The following is a 25466-nucleotide window of genomic DNA, read 5'->3' as shown; positions in this document are numbered from 1 at the left end:
TAACGTACTGTGGAACAAGCAGCTCCAGAAAGGCTTGGATCGGATAATTCTAAAGAAAGTTTTAACTGAAACCAGCAGCAAACAATTACAGCAGATAAGTGTTTTGAAAATGTCACATTTCACTATAAAACCATAGACTGTGCTTTCAGCTTTGGCAATTCTCATAATTCTTCAAGTCGAAGCCAACTTTGGCCTTCCATTTTTCAAATCTGACATGTGTCACTTTATGAGGCAATAACTTTAGAATGCTTTTACTTATCCAAGAGATTCTGAGAACGTTGCTTCATGACACATTGTACTTTATGCTAATGTTAATCTTTATTTATAAAAAACTAAACTTAAAAGGGGTTATCCCATAACTAATGTACAAAATAAAATTCTGACATCATACAGTAGTGCATGACAGTCTTTCTAACAAAGCTAGAACCAGCCCTGTACCCCATTCATTGCTCTGCTAGATTTATATCAACCTGACAGGTCAATGGGAATGTCTTTTCTGTGGCAGTTAAGGGGGCGTGTCTCAGCTCTCCCCATCACAGCTCAGGAGGCAGTTGAAGGATGAAAATGAGCATGTGCGGCCTTCTCAGTGGGCAGGTCAAATAATTAAGAAAAAAAAAAAATGTCCAGATACATTTTATTTAATAAGGCCTCATGCACACAACCGTATGCATTTTGTGGTCCACAAAAAACAGATCAGGGAAAAAATACGAATGGCCCCTAATAAAACAGTCCTATCCTTCTCTGTAATCCGGACAATAATAGGACATGTCCTATTTTTTTTTTTTTTCGGAACGGAAATACGGACAAACGGAAACGGAATGCACACAGAGTAACTTCTGTTTTTTTTGCGGACCGATTGAAATGAATACGGTCCGCAAAAAACCCCCAAAAAAACACGGAATGGACACGGAAATAAAATACGTTCGTGTGCATGAGGCCTATCTCTGTGGCTATACTGAATATTTAATTACATGAAATTAAAAAAGTATTCAGATCCAGGTAGTAGAATATTTTTTATTTTTCAGGGGAAAATGTAACAAAATTTCCAATTTTCCAAGTTTGATTTTATCTGCTTTTAACCCCTTAAGGACACGGCCATATTTCACCTTAAGGACCAGGCCATTTTTTGCAAATCTGACCAGTGTCACTTTATGTGTGAATGACCTTTTAAACGCTTTTACTTATCCAGGCCATTCTGAGATTGTTTTTTCGTCACATATTGTACTTCATGACACTGGTAAAATGGAGTAAAAAAAATTTAAAATTATTTATAAAAAAATACCAAATTTACCAAAATTTAGAAAAATTTGCAAATTTCCAAATTTCAGTTTCTCTACTTTCATAATAGATAGTAATACCTCCAAAAATAGTTATTATTTTACATTCCCCATATGACTACTTCATGTTTGGATCATTTTGGGAATGACTTTTTTTTGGGGGATGTTACAAGGCTTAGAAGAAGTTTAGAACTAAATCTTGAAATTTTTCAGAAAATTTCTAAAACACACTATTTCAGGACCAGTTCAGGTCTGAAGTCACTTTGTGAGGCTTACATAATAGAAACCACCCAAAAATGACCCCCTTTTACAAACTACACCTCTCAAGGTATTCAAAACTGATTTGACCAACTTTGTTAACCCATTAGGTGTTCCACAAGAATTAATGGAAAATAGAGATAACATTTAAAAATTTTACTTTTTTGGCAGATTTTCCATTTGAATCCATTTTTTCCAGTTACAAAGCAAGGGTTAACAGCCAAACAAAAGTTAATATTTATGGCCCTGATTCTGTAGTTTACAGAAACACCCCATATGTGGTCGTAAATTGCTGTACGGGCACACGGCATTGCGCAGATGGAAAGGAACGCAATATGGTTTTTTGGAAAGCAGATTTCACTGGGATACTTTTAAGCTGCCATGTCCCATTTGAAGCCCCCCTGATGCACCCCTAGAGTAGAAACTCCAAAAAAGTGAAACTACGGGATAGGGTGGCAGTTTTGTTGGTACTATTTTAGGGTACATATAATTTTTGGTTGCTTTATATTACACTTTTTGTGAGGCAAGATAACAAGAAATAGCTGTTTTGGCACCGTTTTTATTTTTTGTTATTTACAACATTCATCTGACAGGTTAGATCATGTGGTATTTTTATAGAGCAGGTTGTCACGGATGCGACAATACCAAATATAATTACTTTGTTTGGTTATTTCTTCAGTTTTACACAACAAAGCATAAAAATAAAAATTCTTTAGTGTCTCCACATTCTGAAAGCCATAGTTTTATGAATTTTTTGGGCGACTGTCTTGCGTAGGGGCTAATTTTTTTGGGGATGAGATGACGGTTTGATTGGCACTATTTTGGGGTGCATATAACTTTTTGATCGCTTGCTATTACAATTTTTGTGATGTGAGGTGACAAAAAATTCCTTTTTTTACGGTATTTATCTAAGGGGTTAGGTCATGTGATATTTTTATAGAGCAGGTATTACGGACGCAACAATACCTAATATGTTTACTTTTTTTTATTTACTTAAGTTTTACACAATACCAGCATTTTTTAAACAAAAAAAATAATGTTTTAGTGTCTCCATATTCTGAGAGCCATAGTTTTTTCAGTTTTTGGGCGATTATCTTAACTAGGGTCTCATTTATTGCGGGATGAGATGACTGCTTGATCGGCACTATTCTGGGGTGTGTATGACTTTTTGATCGCTTGCTATTACACTTTTTATGATGTAAGGTGACAAAAAATGGCTGTTTACACCGTTTTTATAAAAAAATAAATTGCGCTGTTCACCTGAGGGGTTAGGTCATGTGATATTTTTATAGAGCAGGTTCTTACGGACGCGGCGATACCCAATATGTATACTTTTTTTATTTACTTAAGTTTTACACAATACCAGCATTTTTGAAACAAAAAAAAAAAAAAGATGTTTTTAGGCCTCTTTCACATGGGCATTGCACCTGCACTGAACCCGGACCCATTAATTTCTATGGGGCTGTTCACATGAGCGGTGATTTTCACGCATCACTTGTGTGTTGCGCGAAAAACGCACAAAATAGAGCATGCTGCGATTTTCACGCAACGCACAAGTGATGCGTGAAAATCACCGCTCATGTGAACAGCCCCATAGAAATTAATGAGTCCGGATTCAGTGCGGGTGCAATGCGTTCACCTCACGCATTGCACCCGCACGGAAATCTCGCCCGTGTGAAAGAGGCCTAAAAACAATTTTTTTTTTGTTTCAAAAATCCTGGTATTGTGTAAAACTTAAGTAAATAAAAAAAAAGTATACATAAGGTATCGCCGTGTCCGTAAGAACCTGCTCTATAAAAATATCACATGACCTAACCCCTCAGGTGAATAGAAGTGAATAGGGCTGCATGAAAATCACAAGCATTCGCAAGCAACTACGGATGCGGTGCGATTTTCACGCATGGTTGCTAGGTGACGATCAGGATGGGGACCCGATCTTTATTATTTTCCCTTATAACATGGTCATAAGGGAAAATAATAGCTATGCCATCAATTGGAGGAGGTGAGTTAATTTGTTTATTTTTTAACCCTCAATTGACCTTCTACTAAGCATTCTGTATTAAAGAATGCTATTATTTTCCCTTATAACCACATTATAAAGGGAAAATAATAAAATTTACAGAATACTGAACCCAAACCCGAACTTCTGTGACACACCCGCATCTTTTCCCGCAACGCCCGTGTGAAACCAGCCTTAGTGTCTCCATATTCTGAGTCATAGTTTTTTTTATTTTTGGGCGATTGTCTTAGTTAGGGGCTCATTTTTTGCGGGATGAGGTGACGGTTAGATTGGTACTATTTTGGGGGGCATACGCCTTTTTGATCACTTGGTGTTGCACTTTTGTTTGTTTTTTACACCGTTTTTATTTTTTTATGGTATTTATCGGACAGGGTGGATCATGTGATATATTTATAGAGTCTGTCATTTTTTCTGTTTTTTTTATTATAAAATAAGGGGAAAGGGGCGTTTATTTATTTTTTTACTTTATAAATTTTATTAAAAACATTTTTTTTTTCTTTACTTTATTTCTGAAGTTCACTTTTGGGGGTCTGATCCCCTCTGCAATGCATTACAATACATCTGTATTGTAATGTATTGCCTGTTTGTGTACTACAGTGAGTAGTACACAAACAGGTTGCCTAGGTCGGAGACCCAGCCTGAGGCTGGATCTCCTCGGCTCCTGTAGAAGGCAGGTCCCGTAGAAGGCAAGGCATTGGACAGCCTCTGCATGGCATCGGGCTGCCTTCTGAGACATAGAGTCCCCGCCACAGCAGCGCGGGGACTCGATGCACTTACCCGACACAAACCCCTTCTATGCCGTGGTCAACGACATAAAAGGGGTTAATCCGCCGCGATCGCCTATACGGGGGAGGGGGGTCACAGGACCCCCCTCGGCATTGACCCAGGGTGCCTGCTGATTGATTTCAGCAGGCACCCAGTTCCGATCACTGCCCGCCGGTGATTGGAAATACACATGACGTACCGGTACGTCATGTGTCCTTAAGTACCAGGGCATCATGACGAACAGGTACGTCATGTGTCCCCAAGAGGTTAAAGGGGTTGTCTCAATTCAGCAAGTTGCATTTATTATGTATATACAGTTAATACAAATCATTTACTAATGTATTGTTATTGTCCATATTGCCTCTTTTTCTGGTTTGATTCACTTTTCCATAACATTATACACTGCTCGTTTCCATGGTTACAACCACCCTGCAACCCATTAGTGGTGGTCGTCCTTGCACACTATAGGAATAAGTGCTGGCCTCTCTGGTGGCTGGAAGCGCACATGGGCTAGATCTTATGAGTGCGGGACAATAGTCCTGCGAGCGGCCCGACGTGTACAGCACCATTGTAATCTATGATGCTGTGTACTCCTGTGAGCACAATCGATGCCGCTTCGGGACATGTGGCTCGCTCACGGACCGTATATCTAGGAGGGCATACGGTCGTGTGCAAGGGCCCTAAAAGAGATCTGGTTCCCACCCCAGTATAGTCAATTTCCCTACAGCAAAAGCTTTTAGGTGGCAAACTGGCCTATTATGATTGTGAATAAATGTTTTGCCACACTAGAAATATTGCCGATGTTAGCATTATTAACCCTTAAAGGACCATGTGATTTTCCGTTTTTGCCTTTTGGCTTTTATTCCTGCCTTCCCAGAGCCATAACTTTTTGATTTTTCCATTCACATAGACTTATGAGGGATTATTTTTCTGCTGGATAAATTGTACTTTCTAATGGCACTATTTAATATTGCATATAATGTAGTGGGGAGCTGGAAATTTTTTTCCCAATGGGGTGGAATTGGAAAAAAATATGCAATTCTGCCACAGTTTTATTCATTTATTTATTTTTCCGGCTTTCCCTATGAGGTAAAATTGACCTGTTACCTTCGTTTTTCTTGCATTTTAATACAGAAAAAAAAGCCTTGAAAAAATTATTTTTTTCTCTTTATCACCATATTCTGACCCCTATAACTTTTTTGTATTTATGTATACAGACCTGTAGGAGAGCTTATTTTTGCGGGGCGATCTGTACTTTTCAGTGATATCATTTGGAAGTGTGTGTAACTAACTATTTGATCACCTTTTATTACATTTTTATTGAGGAGGTGAAGTGACAAAAAATGGTGAATCGACAACTTAAATTTTTTCCATTACATCATTCACCGTATGGGATAAATAATGTTATATTTTAATAGCACCGTTGTTTTTGCACGCAGCAATGCCCATAATGTGTATATTTTTTTTTTGGTTATGTATTTTTATTTTGGGGCAAGGTTACATTGCCCATTAAGGTCATCATTAGATTGCCCATTATGTTCTGTGATGGCTATATAGCCATCACAGAACACTTCATTTACAATATACCAATACAGTGCTGCCACCTGCTGGCCTATATTGGTATATTACAGTAAGAGCTACAGAAGTCTGCTTAAGGCTTCTGGCTATTATTGTAATGTAACAGCTTCCCCGATCTCAGTCTCCCTGACTGTTATGGGCGGAGGAGAGCGTGGCTTCTGCTTCCGGACCGCTCAGATCCCATGGTCAAATTTGACCACAGCAACTGAAGAGTTAAATGTATGCCATCAGCCTAGGGTCTCTGCTGATTGAAACAGCAGAAACCTGGCGGCTATGGTGCCATGTACAGCGGAAGTCACCAAGGGGTTAATATCAATTAAGCGCTCAAAAAGTTTAAAATCTACAAAATGTACTTTCAACATACATTTTGTCACATTCTGTTCGCATTATGACAAACGACCAAATCAGAATTATCTGAAAGATATTTAAGTCATCTGAATCCTGAAAACTTTTACAGAGCAAAGTATTCATACATGTTTTACATGGATGTGAACCGCACCTAATAAACCATTATAATGAAGCCAAGTTTTATTCACATTTGATGATATAAACAAACTAGGGGGAAAGAATATTTCCTGTAGTACGTGACCTTCTTGAAAACACCCTACAGCCATTAGATGGTAAAATTTCCATTTCCTCATCTTCCAAAAGAAGAGGCAGATATTTGAGAACAGCTTGGTTGATATAAAGAAAATCTATTGTATGGAAACACGTATGGGTATGTACAACTTATTTTATTGTGCCAACAATTTTTTAATAATAAATCCCTTCTGCATTTGGCATGTACAATTTTTTGAATGCCCTACCCAGCAGCCACTGGGGATATCCTTTGGCACTCAACCTAGTTCTTATAGGCTCTGCCTAGTTCTAGGGTACAGAGCCCTAATCATTTCTTCTCCTGGCACAGATTTAATGTAGTGAGCCGGATGTGGACTGTGGGAGTGTAAAATTGTATTTTCATCTGTATTTTCTAAAATGTGGTAATTCTTATAACCTCATTATGTATGTCCACCAATACACAAATCCAAAAAACAAATGTAAAGTGTAAATCTCAAATCGAAGGAATTATTGTTATTATAGGGCACAAACTCTAGTAGATACCTGGCAAATCATTAGGAGGTCACTGATGTACGTGCCATACCAGAGAACATGCTCCACAAAAGGGTTGCATACTGTAAATAATAAATTCTCCTCTCAAAAGGGCATCACTAAATTTGCTGAAGATGACAAAGGAACAATAATTCCTTTAATTTGAGATTTACACTTTACATTTGTTTAACTTTCGTCATCTTCAGCAAAAGTACCCATGGAACCCTCTGAACGAGAAGATGGAGAAGCGAATTGGTCAATGAAGCAATTCCTGAGACTATTGGGTGCATTTGAGAGGGAATAACCCTCTTATGGATTTTTGGTAGTGCATGTAAAATAGGTGTAATTGGATTATCATATTCTTCTGGACTGAACACATTAAAAAGGGAATGTGTCATCAGAATGTGCCATCATCGTTTACTTCACGAGCGCTATAGCCGCTGGGTGCCTGCTCTTTCATACAGCAGACACGCGTGGCTGTTGCCAGTGATTGGCGGTAATGTCGACCGCAGACATTTAACCCCTCAGATGCCATGGTCAAATGTGACTTTCCCTGGTGGATATCGTTCTATGCTGGTAATGACCCTAAGCCTGTACTAGGCTTATACGCTCATTATCTGTATATTACAGTTTAGGCCAGCAGGTGGCAGCACTGAACTGTAATATACCTATTTCTATATAGAATAATGGTGCAAATTCCATTATTCTATATACATTGCAATCTGAGAGTCAAATCACCCTCCTTTCCCCAATATCAAAATAAATAAGCAATTTAAAAAAATAACATTATGGGTATCGCTGCATGCGAAAATGCCAATAGTATTAAAGTATAAAAAAAAGTATCCCATACGTAATGGAATTTTTTTTTGTTGATTTGGTGTTTTTAATAAAAAGCGATCAAAAAGTCATATACCCCCAAAATGGCGTTAGCAAAAACTACAGGTCGCTCCGCCAAAAATGTTATGTGGGTCAGAATACGGCGATGACAAGAAAATTTTTTATTTTTTCAAAAGTAATATATTTTTTTCAGTATTATACCATAGGCCTCTTTCACACGACCGTATGGCTTTTTCAGTGTTTTGCGGTCCATTTTTCACAGATTCGTTGTTCCATTTTTTGTTTCCGTTGTGTTTCCGTTTCTGTTCCATTTTTCTGTATGGCATATACAGTATACAGTAATTACATAGAAAAAATTGGGCTGGGTATCACATTTTCAATAGATGGTTCCGCAAAAACGGAACGGATACGGAAGACCGTATACGGAACGCAAAAAAACGGAAAAAATAAAAACGGTTGTGTGAAAGAGGCCTTATTCACACGTCAGTATTTTGATCAGTGATTTCCATCAGTGATCTACATTGTATGCCATATTAAATGGTGGCATTAAAAGTACAACTTATCCCACAAAAAACAAGCCCTCATATGGCTATGTGAACAGAAAAATAAATAGGTTAGGGCTCCGTGAAGGCAAGAAGTGAAAAATTAAAATGCAAAAATCACTGCGTCAGGAAGGGGATAAACATATTTTTTAAGAATTTTTATTGGTTATTTTTAATTTTCCATGTCAATATCTAAATATCTAATATATAAAATAAAAAAAAATAAAAAAATCCTGCAGTTTTTGCAATGGCCACTAAGTCTAAGTCTGTACAGATCACTTTACTGCAGTTACTGCTCATCTATGCACGGAGATTATATCATAACAGTCAGGATAAGAATGAGAGATAAGACAGGATCCACCATTCACAATAGGTGATTATTAGGGATGAGCGAATTTCATATTTAGAATTTCGTGTGCGGGTTCGTGTTGTGGTATTTACTGAATTGCGTTATGGATTCAGTTACCACGGACCATAATGCAATTCCATGACAGAATGCATAACGGAATGCCTTTAGAGGCATTCCGTTATTCATTCCGTCATAATAGAAGTCTATGGCCTGCAGGAGAGGACTCCAGCATAACGTAAACCGGACGGATCCGTTACGCAGCCCATAGACTTCTATTATGATTGAATGAATAACGGAATGCCTCTAAAGGCATTACGTTATGCATTCAGTCATGAAATTGCGATATGGTCCGTGGTAACTGGACCCATAACGCAATTCAGTAAATACCACAACACGAACCCGCACTTCAAAATATAAAATTTGATCATCCCTAGTGATTATCAAAGCTTATCTATTCTTTCCTTGTACAATGACCTCTGCACAAGTCACAGGGCTTGCCTGGAAAACTCTCCCATAGAAGTCAATGAGGTCCCCTCCTGACCATTGTGTCTATGGCCCATGTACAGTGAGGAACAGAAGTATTTGAACACCCTGCAATTTTCTCCCACTTATCAATCATAAAGGGGTCTGAAATTCACGTTGTAGGTGCATTCCCACTCTGAGAGACAGAATAAAATAATAATAGAAATCAGGAAATCATATTGTATGATTTTTAAAGCATTTATTTGTCTTGCACTGCTGAACATAAGTATTTGAACACCTGAAAAAATTAGTGTTAATATTTGGTACAGAAGTCTTTGTTTGCAATTACAGAGGTCAAACGTTTCCTGAAGTTCTTGACCAGGATGCACACATTGCAACAGGGATTTTGGCCCACTCCTCCACACAGATCTCCTCTAGATCTGTCAGGTTTCGGGGGTGGTCGCTGAGCAACACAGAGTTTCAGCTTGCTCCAAAGAGGTTCTATTGGATTTAGGTCTGGAGACTGGCTAGGCCACTCCAGAACCTTGATATGCTTCTTACGGAGCCACTCCTTGGTTATCCTGGCTGTGTGCTTCGGGTCGTTGTCATGTTGGAAGACCCAGCCACGACCCATCTTCAATGCTCTGACTGAGGGAAGGTGGTTGTTGCTCAAAATCGCACAATAAATGTCCCCATTCATCCTCTCCTTAATACAGTGCAGACGTCCTGTCCCCTTCGATGAAAAGCACCTCCAAAGCATGATGTTACCACCCTCATGCTTCACAGTAGGGATGGTGTTCTTGGGATGCAACTCATCCCTTTTTCTCCAAACACGACGAGTGAAGTTTAGACCAAAAAGTTCTACTTTGGTCTCATCTGACCACATGACTTTCTTCCATGCCTCCTCTGGATCATCCTGATGGTCACTGGCAAACTTCAGACGGGTCTGGACATGTTATGATTTGAGAAGGGGAACTTTCGTGCAATGCATGACTTGAAACCATGACGGCGTAGTGCTCTACCGACAGTGCTCTTTGAAACTATGGTCCCAGCTCTCTTCATGTCATTGACCAGCTCCTCCCTTGTAGTTCTGGGCTGATTCCTCACCTTTCTCATCATCAGTGATACCCCACGAGGTGAGATCTTGCATGGAGCCCCAGTCTGAGGGAGACTGACAGTAGTCTTTAGCCTCTTTCATTTTCTAACAATTGCTCTAACAGTTGATCTATTTTCACTAAGCTGCTTGGCAATTGCCCCGAAGCCCTTTCCAGCCTTGTGGAGGTCCACAATTTTGTCTCTGGTGTCTTTTGACAGCTCCTTGGTCTTTCCCATGGTAGTAGTTGGCATCTGACTGACTGTGGGTTGGACAGGGGTCTTTAAAGAGCTCAGACAGGTGCTACTAAGTTAGATTAATAAGTGGAGTAGAGGTGGACTTTTTAAAGGCACAGTAACAGGTCTTTGAGAGCCAGAATTCTTGCTGTTTCTCAGGTGTTCAAATACTTATGTTCAGCAGTGCAAGACAAATAAATTCTTTAAAAATCATACAATGTGATTTCCTGAATTTTTTTTTATTCTGTCTCTCAGAGTTGGGAATGCACCTACAATGTAAATTTCAGATCCCTCCATGATGTCTAAGGCTACTTTCACACTTGCGTTCGGAGCAGATCCGTCTGATGTTTCATCAGACGGATCCGCTCCGATAATGCAGACGTTCGCATCCGTTCAGAACGGATGCGTCTGCATTAAAACTTAGAAAATTTTCTAAGTGTGAAAGTTGTCTGAGCGGATCCGTTCAGACTTTACATTGTAAGTCAATGGGGAACGGATCCGCTTGAAGATTGAGCCATATGGTGTCATCTTCAACTGGATCCGCCCCCATTGACTTACATTGTAAGTCTGGACGGATCCGCTCGCCTCCGCACGGCCAGGCGGACACCCGAACGCTGCAAGCAGCGTTCAGGTGTCCGCTCACTGAGCGGAGCGGAGGCTGAACGCTGGCAGGCGGATGCATTCTCAGTGGATCCGCCTCCACTGAGAATGCATTGGGGCCAGACGGATGCGTTCGGGACCGCTCGTGAGCCCCTTCAAACGGTGCGCACGAGCGGACACCCGAACGCTAGTGTGAAAGTAGCCTAAGTGGGAGAACTTGCAAAATCGCAGGGTGTTCAAATACTTCTGTTCCTCGCTGTAGCTGCTGTAAACCAATTTTCTTAATGCTGTGTAAATGCTGTTAAGAAGAGCTTAGGCAAGATGGCCACCCCCATAATCATGTTCAGAAAATAGAATAATAATATCTGGAATTAGAAATAATAAGAAATTAGAAGAAAAGGATATGTGTTACTATCTGGTTTTAACTGGCAGATACATTTTCTTTAAAGGCTATGTACACCTCTGGTGGCAATTAAAAAAAAAAATGGTTGCATTGTACTCATTATGAGGTAAAAATATTTTTTTTCAGTAGGTCTTGAGAGGTTCTATTACCAGGATCTGAATTTTCTTTTTCTTCCATCAGGCAGGGAGCTGATGGGCTCCTCATCTCTGCTCTCTGACATTATAAACACTTATTATATCTCAGTTCTTATCTTAATGGTAAGACTGTGGCTTAAATAAGTGTTTATGATCTCTTAGCTTAGAGATAAGGGTTATTTGCACAAAGTGAAAGTACCAGTCACACAGTTAGAAAAACGTTAACCCTTTGTGACAGAATGGCACAATATTTTTAATAAAGACCAAATGAAAAAAAAAAAGATTTTTATCCCAAAACGAGTAAAATGCAATCATAAAAAAATTGCCCCTGAAGGTGTACATAGCCTTCAAAGTAAAACCCTCACTTATTAATAAAGCAAGGTAGAAGTAGATAATCTGGCAGATCATTGGGAACAAACGTTCCTGTGAACACTCGTTCCTGACAATCTGCTTGTGTAACGATGCCACCGATCACCCGATAAATAAGCAAAATGCTAGTTTATCGAGTAATCCTGTTTGTGCAGGCACCTAAATTATCGTTTCTGGGCAGCAGATTGTAATGTCTAAACAGCGATCTGCTGCCCAGAAACAGTGCAACTGTATTATGATGGGTGATAGCAGTAGCACCTCCATACTGTGGAGATGATTGCTGCATGTGCAGTAAATGCAGTGCTTCACTCCCACTGAATGAGCAGCCGACTGTCGGGAAAGAACGCTTCCCTGCCGACAATGTGCTGCTCATGTGGGAGTGTAAATCCGCCTTTACGTGCCAATTTACACAATGCAGTTTTCTGCCTATAAGTTAAATAAAATTTCTCCTGGATACTTCTGAATCATAAATACGCTTTAGATATTTTTCGAAAAGCATTTGAAATGTATCCAGGACTGCAGAGAGTAAAAATATGGATTAGTTACTTTCAGCAAATATAAACAAAAAAAGGAGTTAAAACTCGGAGGGTAGGGGAGCGGATAGATGGATGAATAGGATGAGGAAAATAAGTGGGGAAAAGCACCAGGGGACTACAGTGGACCTATTGGAGAATTGGTCAGTAGGCTGCACCCGCAAATTTCAATTCATCCAGCAACGTGGATGAACTGCAAGAAGCTACTGATAAGAAGGTAAAAAGAGGGGCTACACAGAGGTGTAGGGAATACAGTGGGAGTGCAAAAGATAGATAGTAGTAGTGTCAATAAGTGGATAAATAAATAATTAAATGAAAGGAATTATCATTCACTTCACCAAGGAGAGGGGGGCAAGATGAACTCAATACTTAAGCCCTCTCCTCCCTCGCCGAGGTCGCTTCAGTGATGTAGTGGATTCTTATATCCCAAGGATGGTAACAGGAACTTCAAAGAATGTAGTAGAAAGTATTTTTTTATTCAATTAATAAATAAGCTCAACATGATTCGGGGAAGTACATAGGTCTCCTTCTTGTCCCCTTCTTCAGGAGAAGAAGAAACATACAGGATAGGTCATCAATATCAGATTGGCGGGGGTCCAACTCCTGGCATCCCCACCTCATACAAGTGCTGCCTTCTCTGCACGTCGCAGAAATTACAGTGGTGAGCAGTATAATTACAAGTATGGAGTCTCCATTCTCTTCTATGGGAAGGCTCCTTCCTATCCACTTGAACAGAAAGAGCCATCGCAAAGAAGTGAATGGGGACGCCGTGCTTGTAATTACAAGTGCTCACCACTGCAAATGCTGCGGCGTGCAGGTAAACAGAGGAGAGTAGGTAGCGCATTTCTCTTTAAAACATCTGATGAGTCAGACCCCCGCCGATCTGATATCCTGAGGATAGGTCATCAATAGTAAAAAGTGGACAACCCCTTTAAACACAGCGGGTCTAACTATATTCAGCTCAGCCCTTTTCAGTTCCATTTTTGCCGAGCCCTGATATTTGAGTGTTTTCCTGTGAAAGATGCTCCCAGGTTGCCATTTCTGGGACTGGTAACTAATGTAAGAAAACATTATGCTCTTGAAATGCTAAATTTAAAACTTATCTTTAAAGGGCTTGTCACCTATCCTGGTGGACAATCTGGGGGTCCATTCCATTAATTAACAGACGCGCGGTTGAGTATGCATACTGGTACTCTATGGGACTGCTGGAGTTAGCAGATTGCAGTGCTCGGCTATCACCAGCAGTCTCATAAAGCATGAATGGAGAAGTAGAACGCATGCTCGACCACCTGGAACTTAGTACACCTGTTCCCGTGATTTGTGGGGTGCCAGCATTCGCACCCCTGCTTATCAGATACTTGTCCCCTACTCCTTGTGCACCTTTGGACAACCCCTATAATGCTTTGGACTCCATAAAGCAACCTCTCTATCCAGTATAATAATTTTTTTTTACTAATCAAACTATGAGCTAAGGACCCTTTTCTTTTGTCCATCAATCCAGTTTTGTTTCCTTCGGTTGTGGTACAGAAATGCCAGAGGGAAACGGATGCCAAAACTGATCCGTGCTTTCCTATGGAAGCAGTTCTGGGATCAGCTGTGATGCCAGATGTCTCCTGTGCTGGATTGGTGCACAAAAACGTCATCAGTTGTGTTTGGCTCAGACATAAAACAACTGGATATGTTGATTTAAATTATATCCGAACATGTAAACACTTATCTGGAGAGGCAGAAGAAGCACAATTAATGTTGCATTGTAATAAAGGAAAAGGTAAAATGTTGTTCAGACGATACAGCTACACAATGCAACACAAGCATTAGTAATGAAAGCTCCCCCAAAAAACAGACCACTCATCCACATTTAATTCACTTAGCAATTGCTACTAAGCACAATTTGATCAAAATGCAGTCCCTATACTAATTTGCCACAGCCACAACACAGACCTGCTGGAAGTATCCCAGAAGCCTAAAACCACCCCTGCTGTCAGGCTCTGGGCCATACCAACCCAAGGGCGCTCCCGCTGCCATGGAGCACTCCGCTATGCAGCATTGCACCATGTGAAAAATCAAAAAATCCTCAGCTTTCCAGGTGATCTAAAAAAACTGACCAAGTAGGTGTTACCCCTACACCTAGGCCGAGTTGCTGCGTTTCTAGGACTGGTCTGTATGTGGACCTGCTGCTTTTTCTGATGTGTGACCATATCCTTGGCCAGTCTAACATGAGAATCACAATCCAGCCTTGAGCTACTACCTGAAAGGGAGAAGCCTCAGGGACTCTGCCTATAATATACCTAAAGATGCAATTATACAACTTCTCAGGAGAGGCACAATTATACTGACTTGATACAGAACATGAGACACTACAGGAGACACACAAAACAAATATGAACATTTAATTACTATGTAATTATTTTATGGGAACTGTATCTGTAATTGTACTTGGCAGTTCGTAAAGCAGTAGTAAAAGAATTGTATATGTAAATCTGCCATCTGCTGGTGAAGTGTGTAAACTACAAGACAATTACATAGTGCCGTACCACGCCAGGCGTGCCGGCAAGATGGCATCTATTACCACCTACAGTCCTTGTCCTAGAGAAAGCAGAGCCACGAGTTAGATGTAGCCAGGCTGCCAGAAAAACCATATTTAGAAGGATAGAGGACTTAGACTAATTTGCAGCTCAAAAAATAAATAAAAGTAACATTATATGATGTAATAGTAATGTGCTGGGTCTTCAAAGACATGCAATTATGGTGAAGAATAAGAGGTAACACGTACAATTACATGTTGGCCACACTATCCTCTCAACAACTAACATTTCACCTCATAAAAATAGCATTCCGTTCCACCACATTCCTACTATCTGTACGGAAAGACTTCAGCTGGGCATACACATTAGACTTTAGCCGATTAGATGGGGACCTCCCAAATCTCCCTGATAGTAAATGTCAGGGGAAAGAAGGGTCAGGCTGTTTGATTTCAACATGCCCAATCCTTTGATTTTTGAGAAGATAGGCCACCCATCACAGGAGTCTCTGGCAGCAGCTTTTTCCCCTCTGCCATTCACAGTACCTGCCAAGCCGAGTATGCATGTGCATGGGGGGTATCAGGAGAGATAACAGTTGGCCACAAGTTATGGGTATCACCAGTTCTTTATCTTTTGTACTTAAAGAGGACCTGTAACCGCTCCGCACATGTCTCTTTTAGCAGCTATTTGCATCGTCCTTGTTATTCTTAAGACTCTGTGGTGTCCCATAACTTTATTATCCCTGCTAGTAGTTACGAATAAATTGCTAACAATGAAAGTCCAGATGGGTGTTACCAGTTAGGGATGTGTCTGCATAGTCTGACACTAGCCAATCAGTCCTGCCAGTGTTAGACTGTACAACGACCCACCACCTTCATTGCTAATGACTAGCAATTCATTCATAACTTCCAGCAGGACTAATAAAGGAACGGGGCATCACAGAGGTATACAAAGAGATTCTATCGAATTGTTATTACATGGGGAATGCAAGAAGTTACTAAAAGAGAGATGACCAGTCACCACTCCTGACATGTCTAAGTACAGAGAGAATGAGCAGTTACATATCTACTCGCCTTCAGCCCTTAATCATCTGGATCACTATCATTTTTGGTCTATATAGTTCCCATGAACACGTGAAGATACGTGCATGTAGACAGGTATAAGTGGCATACACAAAAAATGAATATACTGAATGCTTACTTTTAGGCCTTGCTCACATTTCCACATCCGTTTGACATCTGAAAAAATCTGTCCTTGTTTCACCCATAAAGATGTCAGTGAAGAATCTGTTTAGTCCATGTGTCCATTTTTTGCCCTCAGTGTGTCATCTGCATTCTACAAGGTGAGTCAAAAGTCTCAGGACACCCTTTTACTGATTTGCGGCAATCGATTTCTGAGAAAATTCAGGTCTCCTTTGATATGCTACATAACCCCCTCCCCATTGTAAAAATTTCCCCTTGATCCAATATGGTAGCTTTTAAGATGGTGGCCATGTTTCTGGCATAGCCTAAAAGATAGGTCCCCTCACTCATTACTTGTTGGGGCGTTCACGTATTTCATTTTCCCTTTTGTTTCTGAAATAAAAGGGTATCCCGAGACTTTTGACTCATGCTATATTGACACTATTCAGCTGAAAATTAATTTCCAGAGCATCTCGTATCTGTGGTCAGTGAAAAATGGACCAAACATGGATGCCATCCGTGATTTTTCATGGACCCACAGACTTTATAGGGCATGTTTAGTCCTAATCATGGACCAAAGAAGTGCATGTCTTTGTGATTTTTACACTGACCTGCGGTCAATAAAAAAAACTTCTGATATGTGAACTGATAGATTAAACTCAATGAGTAGGTGTGCGGTCCGCATTTTCTTAAGCAAAAAACAGAAATGTGAATGAGGCCTTCATAGGTTTTTTTGCATCTCAAACTCTGCTTGGGTCAAACTTTTAGCCACAAATATGATTTTTTTAATTAGCTTTTTTACGCTTTGATGCGCCCATGAAAGTAAATTACTGAGTGCCTACTTAAAAAAAATTTTTTTGGGTAAGGGGTAATAATAGAGCTTTTATTTTTTAGGTTCAGGTTTTATATGCGTTTGCCAAAATTGTGAAAACTGACCTGTCTGCAAGGTTGTTTGGAAGCATTGGCCTCATCTGTTTTTTGCATTGTACATTTTGAGGAAGCGGCTGCTTCCATCTTGGCAGTGCACTCACAATATGGCTGGATTCTACAGAGTTCATTTTGGAGGCCCAGGAGAGGACAGCCCCTTTTGCGTAAGTGATAAGATTGCCTATCGGGGCAGATGGGCTCACACAATTTGATCAAAATGTGCACTGAAAACATCACATTTCTAAGTATTGTAAATATGGCAGTAATGAAATTCAGGATAATCCATATATAATGTCTGCATGTCTTATAATTATAGGCCTTTATGTTATGGTTTTATTTGTGTTTGTCAAAAGTGTGAAAACTGACCTGGCAGTGATCGGGTTAGAGTATAGGTTTGCCTATGTACATCTTATCATCAAAGCTTGCAAGGATGCCCAGAATTTAAGTCCCCTGCTATTTTACCCAAGGTAGGTAGCAAAATGCAGTTTACCATATAGTCCGACATGAGAACTATTTGATTACAAGCAACTCCCCTTGCATGTAGCTACGTTTCAGGGGTCCGCAATGCTTGACAAAGGGGCGGATCTCCGAAACGTAGCTAAATGCTTGCTAGGCACCACATGTGCTGAACCTCAGATGGACACTATGCACACAGGACTTTATTGCTAGGTATGGACTTTTGTGATAAATATGTGTTTTTGACCACAAGTCATTTTTGTATGCACTATAATGTGAAGTATTTTTGATAAAGAAACCCCCCAAAAAAGCTAATTAGTTTTTTTTTGGTGCGTCTTTTACTCTGAGTCTGGGGGTACTCTCTCTGCTTGGGGAGAGAGCACCTTAAATCGGTATGAGGAGACTTATAGGCCATTCATGCTCCTCTGGAATTCTGGGAGGAAAGGGATGCAAATAACAAGCTCTGCCTCTAATGCCACCAGATGTAAGGAGGCTATCCTATAAGTCAGTGTTCAGCTCTTTAAATAAGCCTTGAGACATGACTCCGATATTAAATAAGCCAGCACCTCATCTGCAGACAGCTGTTTTGGGGTGATTGCCCCTCATCAGTGCAGACCAGAGAGTACTGCCTTAACTGGGTGAGAGGCCTGTTAGGATTTGGGGGGGGGGGGGGGATGGGGGGAGACTCACTCCTTGGGGAGAACGCACCTTAACTCTGAGTCGAGTTGGGATATCGATGTTTTTGCACCACTGTGGTCCTGTTGTGCGATTAATGTTTATGCCATTAACAATATGATTTGATTGAGGACCAATGAACATGACATCACATGGTCTAGGAAGAGGCCTAAGCGCTCTTGCAGCCTATTCATACAGCTGATCGGCAGGTGTGTCGGGAGTCGATCCCCCACCGATCCCCGAGGATAGGCCCTCAACATGAAAATCCTGGAGAACCCCTTTAAAACACTGGTACTTAAAACACTTATTTCACATCCACGAGATAGAAAATAAGTGTTTCATCACTGGGGGCCCACCCAAGTGCCAATGAACTGTCTCATGAGAACGCAGTAGTAGTGAGCATGCACGGCCACTGCTCTATTTGCTTCCATGGGACTTCTGTGAGCGATGTACTCGGCAGTGGAAAGGAAATTATTAGTGGCATAACCCCTTCACAAGTAACTGATGTGTACAGACTGAATACTGCTTCCAATTAAAAAATGCTGGGAAATTAATTTTTATGATAGGATCAGAGATAAGCAGTCGCCTATGCTGCAGGAAGTAAAAGAATCCCATAGATTGAAAGCCTGTCCAATCTCATGATCTGCCATTCCCCAAACACATGTAATCGTTGGCTGATTAAAAAATCTTTGTAAATCCAGTTTAAAGAATCTGATGCCTTACAAAGAGGCACAGGGGGAGATTTATCAAACTGGTGTAAAGAAGAACTGGCTTAGGTGCCCATAGCAACCAATCAGATTCCACCTTTCATTTTCCAAAGGAGCTGTGAAAAAATGAAAGGTGGAATCTGATTGGTTGCTATGGGAAACTAGGTGGGTAAACCAGTTCTACTTGACACCAGTTTGATAAATGACCCCAACAATGTCCAGTTCACTTTATGCTGTTAAGTGCAGGTCAATAGAAGTTAGAAAAGAACAATATACTTACTCCCTTCCCACGTACAATGTAAGAGATTTAAAGCTCCCTCTACCCTTTTCCAGTGTTGAAGGTGAAAGAAAGCATATGCTATTGCTTCGCTGTCCCCTCTCTTCAGAATGTGTTCAGGGGGCAGTATTAAACTTTTCATTTCAAGAAGGTACTAAGATACAAAAGAAGAGATACGATGTGTAAGTGACATCTCTCACATTACATGAATTCAGACAACTTCCTATACAATATCCCCACCGCTTAATCTAAGGGTGCATTCACATGACCGTATGCATTTTGCAGTCCGCAAACCGTGGATCCACAAAAAATATGGATGACGTTCGTGTGATGTCCGTGTGGCATCCGTTTTTGGGGACCCATTGTAACAACGCCTATTCTTGTAGGCAAAACAGACAAGAACAGGATATGCTCTATCTTTTGAGCAGGGCTATAGAAAGGACATATGAATACAACCTGTGCCGTCTGCATTTTTTTCAGGCTCCATTGAAATGAATGGGTCCACATCCAATCCTCAAAAAATGCGGATTGGATGCGGACCAAAAAATAAAATGGTCAGAAGAATGGGGCCTAAATCTGCAAGTGAATTTTGTTACAGGACTTGGATCCACAACATATAAGGAATAATGTGAATTAGAAAATCTGCAGCATGTCCTAAAATCTGCTCAGTTTTCTCTGCCTTGTACGAAAGGGGCTTATGAATGGTACGGTGCTTTGTAGCACATCTTCAACATGGCATATGCAACCAAAATCTGCAACAAATCCATCACATCTGAATGTGGCTTTAAAAACTGCAAACTATTATCCGTTTTCTAGAGAGGACAAGGAATATTGATAATAACAGCATGTCCAATCAACAACCGTTTCAGAAACCAATTTAAGAAACCATCAATGTGGCCACACTTTCTGTTGTCACTTTTGGTAAAAAGGCCTCCACAACAAAACAGAAAGGTGTCACTCTCTCTCTTATTACATTACACAATTTCCCTCCTGTCCACCTATACTATATGGCTATTTTTCTGTTTTGGTGGAATATATTCAGCTCACTCAAACATATGCTACAAGTCTCCAGTGATGGATGGGCAGCTAATAATGGAAATCCTAGAAAACAGTTATCCAACCAGTAACCTCAACAGCTAACTGGAAACGTCGGACTAATTTTCTAAAATGTTAGTAGAACATTTTTAATTCTCCGATACTCTTTTATAGACTTTTGTACAAGGGTGAGGTATATGCAGGCCGAAGCCTCACCGACATAACGTGGGTTGACATACCCTGCCCGTTTTCAAACCAGTCATGCCTGTCTATAATATTTTTCAGACTAGTAAGAGCATGGTACACTTATAGCCTAAAAAAAACACATATCAGGCTTAGACTATCATAAATGATTGGTATAGCAGACATGCGCCCCAAACTGGATGATGTATACAGTTAAAGAATATGGAGGTGTGGTAAATTAACATATTTTTTCATCATTTAGTAATGACATTTTACCACCGATAAGCCGATTTTGTTCATGGTCTTCGAAAATGGAATGTGCTACCAGCCAGATGCCCCATTTTCCTAGTCGTGACAGCCATCCTTCTGCTTTGTGAAATATTAGTTGTGACAGTTCAAAGTACTTGTTACCCGACTCTGGTAAAGTCACACACAGGATATATTTCCTAAAATTACCCTAAGTAATAAACAAAGTACATTATAGATAGAACGTCATGTTCTTCCTAAGGCTATAAGGGTTCTACAGATGCATCTCAATAAATTAGAATATCATTGAAAAGTGAATTTATTTCAGTAATTCAAAAAGTGAAATATTATGTAGATTGTTTATTACATGTTCCAGCCTTCAAAAGGATTGTGAAGAAAAGGCCATTAAAAAATTTGGGGAAGATTCACAAGTAGTGGATTGCGGCTGGAGTAAGTGCTTCAAGAGCCACCACACACATAGGTGTATCCAGGACATCCAGGGCTACAATTGTTGCATTCCTTGTGTCAAGCCACTCATGACCAGACACAAAGTCAGAAGTGTCCTACCTGGGCCAAAGAGAAAAAGAACTGGACTGTTGCTCAGTACTCCTAAGTGGCGTTTTCAGATGAAAGTAAATTTTGAATTTCATTTGGAAATCAAGGTCCCAGAGTCTGGAGGAAGAGTGGAGAGGCACACAGTCCAAGTTGCTTGAGGTCCAGTGTGAAGTTTCCACAGTCAATGATAGTTGGGGAGCTATTTCATTTGCTGGTGTTGGTCCACTGTGTTATAACAAGTCCAAAGTCAGAGCAGCCGTCTACCAAGAAATTTTAGAGCACTACATGCTTCCTTCTGCTGACAAGATTTATGGAGATGCTGGTTTCATTTTCCAGCAGGACTTGGCACCGGCCTACACTGCCAAAAATACCAATACCTGGTTTAACAACCACGGCATCACTGTGCCAGCAAACTCACCTGACCTAAACCCCATAGAGAATCTATGAGATATTGTCAAGAGGAAAATAATAGACACCAGACCCAACAACTCAGAAGAGCTGAAGGCCGCTTTTAAAGCAACTTGGGTTTCCATAACACATCAGCAGTACCACAGGCTGATCGTCTCCATGCCATGCTGCACTAATACAGTAATTCATGCAAAAGGAGCCCCGACCAACTATTCACTGCATTTACTGTACATACTTTTCAGTAGATCAACATTTCTCTATTATAATTTTTTTTTTTATATAATAAAAAAAATTCTGAGATACTAACTTTAGGGTTTTCATTAGCTGTAAGCAATAATCAACACTAAAAGAAGTAAATGCTTGAAATGGATCAAACTGTGTGTAATGAATCCATCTAATATAGGAGTTTCACTTTTTGAATTGAATTATTGAAATAAATTAACTGATTATATGATAATTTATTGAGATGCACCTGTAAAGTGATCTATGTTTGGGTCAGTAGGACTGCGGGAGGTGTATTCCATGTGTATTATAGCCATTGTTGTCTGAAACCAGCCTAAAAGTTAGAAAGGCATCCTAGCATGTAAACTGACTATACTGTAGATATCAAACAGACTTCATAAAGCCAGTGTCATTGGTAGACATACTTTTGGCACATGTGGATTGAACTCCACTGCTCTGTGTATTGCCTCTACGGCATTCATTTCTGCTGTGCTGAGCCCTCGCCGTGATGCGGCTTCTGGGGAGAATCTGGGAACGACAAAAAAAAAAAAAAAACAGGTTTCACTGAGTAAAAAATTAACTTGTATACAAGAAGTAACACTGGGCTCTGTGTACAATGTCATCTGCATATTGTAGGCTATAGCTTTCATTACTGTTTTTTCTAAACTCGCTTTCTACACATACATTTACTGTATTTGTGTCATTTTATGGAATGTTGCCCTATGACTTACTGTTCTAAATGACGCTCAATGCAGATGGAGTGGGGTAGCTGTATTACATACTGCTCCAGCATGTCGCTATATGCCCTAGTATAGAGGAAATAAACCAGACCATGCAATCTCTTTCTCACCTCACACCTCACGGCTAACTCCAGAGCTGCACTTGGCAGGCAGACACCACAGGGAAAGCTGTGACAACCATTGCCCTGCCCTCCCAAGCTGGAGTCGCTGTGTAGGGAGGAAAGATGTTGCAGGTACTGGTCGATCTACAGGACAAAAAGAATGAAAACAAAAATTACTTGCACTTCCATGAGCGCACACATTGAACAGCATGCTGTCCCACAATACTAGCTATGCCGGCCCCAACTAAGCTGCCGCTTATAGTGTTTTTTTTTCCTGGCAGGATCCTTTCCTTTTATTCCCTGCACTAAATCAAAGTGGATTTTACTTTTCTACACGGAAATACCCCCTGCTTAGTAAAAAAAAAACAATGAACAATAGATTGCCATTTCTTCATAAAATTCCTCAGAATATATTGTAGCTGGACTGGGTTTCCAAGGCTGCTGCATTCAGTATGTGGCATGGCTTCTATCTGTTCTAACAGAAGGTGTACAATACAGGAGCCTCGGGAACATAGCGAGCCACCATGAAGAGCTGGAAGAGTACAGTAATATCTCTGCAACAAAACAAGAATATTCTGATAAACTATATGAGGCAGATGTCAATCTATGTATTCCCTGTACATGATGGAGGAATTGGTGATGTGACAATCTGTGACACTCACTTGTCTGATACTGCCCGTGCTTTGAGCAGTGCTGCTGTGTAACATATTGTGGCAGATTTTGGTAAACTTATATCTGTAAAAGAAAAGACCAAAAAGCAGTAATTAAAGACCAGCACGTAGGCATGATTTCACGAAGAAACAGCAAATTATTATAAAATTATTATAAAAATATGATTATAGAAACTGTGAAATGGATAAAAAATAAGTTTAAATAAATTTATCCTTTAAACAGGACTTTTCACCACCCTGACATGTCTGTTTTAATAGCTTAATGCATTTCCCGTGTAATAACCCTTCTGGAGCATCTATTCTTATGTCTGTGAGTTGTGCCATTCCTTTATTATTTCTACTAGAAGTTATGAATGAATTGCTAGCAGTCTGCAGTAAGGGTACAGAGGGGTGGTAACCAGTTGGGGGGGTGTACCTGCACAGTCTGACTCTATCCAATCAGTGAGTGCTGCCATTTTCAGACTGTGCAGGTACACCCCCCCCCCCCAACTTGTTACCTCCCCTCTGTACCCTTACTGCAGACTGCTAGCAATTCATTCATAACTTCTAGTGCAAATAATAAAGGAATGGCACAACATAGAGACATAAGAATAGATGCTCCAGAATTGTTATTACACCAGGAATGCATGAATCTATTAAAACAGGCATGACAGGAGTGGTGACAGGTCCTCTTTAACGTCAACTTACCAATACACATTAGAGCCTGTTCACACCTGCATTGGAGGCTCTGTTCAGATCCTCCCATCACAGAGGAGAGAAAGGTCCTGCATACAAGACTTTCTTCTCCGCTTAATTTTTTTCCCTCCAGAACAGAAACTGAATGGATGCCATTATAGTCAATGGGATTTGTTAGGCTCAGTTTGTGTCAGTGAATCCGGCACTTCCATTATTTCCATTCTTCTGCTTCTATAAACAGGGCAAAAGAATGAAAAATAATAGCACTGATGTCAAAGAGCCCTTGGAGGAACTTTCCCAAATAATAATATAGACATGAAGGACTTAGCTCACCAAGCATGCATGTGCTTTCAATGGGGAGATTGGAGAAAGCCACTACCAGACTCCTCTGGTGGTGACTTCTCTCTCCGGAGAACAAAAGGATAGGGCATGCTGAATTCCATCAAGCTGGACCCTTCTTTCAGCCAATGTCTGCCACTGAGTAAGTAGGGACACCCACCAAAAATAGATGGGTTAAGCCAACATTCATCTATGAATGGTCAGACTTGCAGTAACATGAATACAATAACCCGAAGAAGATATCCTTAGGGTATGTTGACATGTAACGTATACCCTGCAGATTTGCTGTTGTGGATTTGCGTTTTGAAGTACAAGAAAAGTGGATGTGGATATCCACTTCAGATTGAAACGCAGATTTTTATGCATTTCAAGAGCGGAAAATATGTCCCATGTGATCTCACCTTTATTACTCCTAGTTTCATAAGTACCTAAGGAGGTGTAGGAGGAATTTCTCTTACTATTTCTATTCTACGAACTTTATGAAAGGATGAATGGAATTTGGAAAAGCTTATACAATGACAGAGGACTACAGTTGTTTCATCCTACATAACATTTGATCTCAATGCAACCGGTTAAAGTCTTCTGACGACAGAAAGGCTTGTATAGTGCCAATAAAACTTACTTTAAATGAAATGGCCACTAACCCTCTCCCACCCAAAATATTGATTGGCCATGACAGCCATATTTTTGTAACAATGCTCAAAAACAGGTGTTCAGGCTGCAAGGAGAGAATTAGCAAATATAAAGACATGGTGCATGAGGATGTGAATGTACGAGGCATGAACTCACCATCATACTTTGCTAAAACTGCTTGTACATCTGCATATGCCTGGAGCTCTAGCAAAGCTTCTAACAAGTTCTCATGAATATTGAACATACTCAGCAGTGGGAACTCCTTCATTAACTAGAAGAAATGAGACATAGCCAACACACCGACTTTAGTAACACTGGAGGATAACTCCACAGGGAAGAGAAGCATCCAAATCTTACAGCCAATTAGA

At 40.3% G+C, this 25466-nt stretch overlaps 1 protein-coding gene across 3 annotated transcripts in view; it reads right to left on the bottom strand.

The window, feature by feature from the left end:
- Positions 1-25466, bottom strand: part of ST7 (suppression of tumorigenicity 7) — a 152218-nt gene that overhangs the window by 14263 nt on the left and 112489 nt on the right. For 2 of the 3 annotated variants that reach the window (XM_040411413.1, XM_040411432.1), the window contains 4 exons: positions 25255-25369; positions 23443-23515; positions 22365-22467; positions 19294-19444 (listed from right to left, as the gene is read on the bottom strand). In XM_040411413.1, coding sequence (XP_040267347.1) covers positions 19294-19444; positions 22365-22467; positions 23443-23515; positions 25255-25369 — 442 coding nt within the window. The remainder of the gene's footprint in view (positions 1-19293; positions 19445-22364; positions 22468-23442; positions 23516-25254; positions 25370-25466) is intronic. The other variant, XM_040411423.1, reaches the window with a different exon arrangement.

Source organism: Bufo bufo, chromosome 1 (assembly GCF_905171765.1).
Source record: "Bufo bufo chromosome 1, aBufBuf1.1, whole genome shotgun sequence".
In the NCBI taxonomy this organism is placed as follows: Eukaryota; Metazoa; Chordata; class Amphibia; order Anura; family Bufonidae; genus Bufo; species Bufo bufo.
This window is presented reverse-complemented; position numbering and strand designations above follow the sequence as displayed.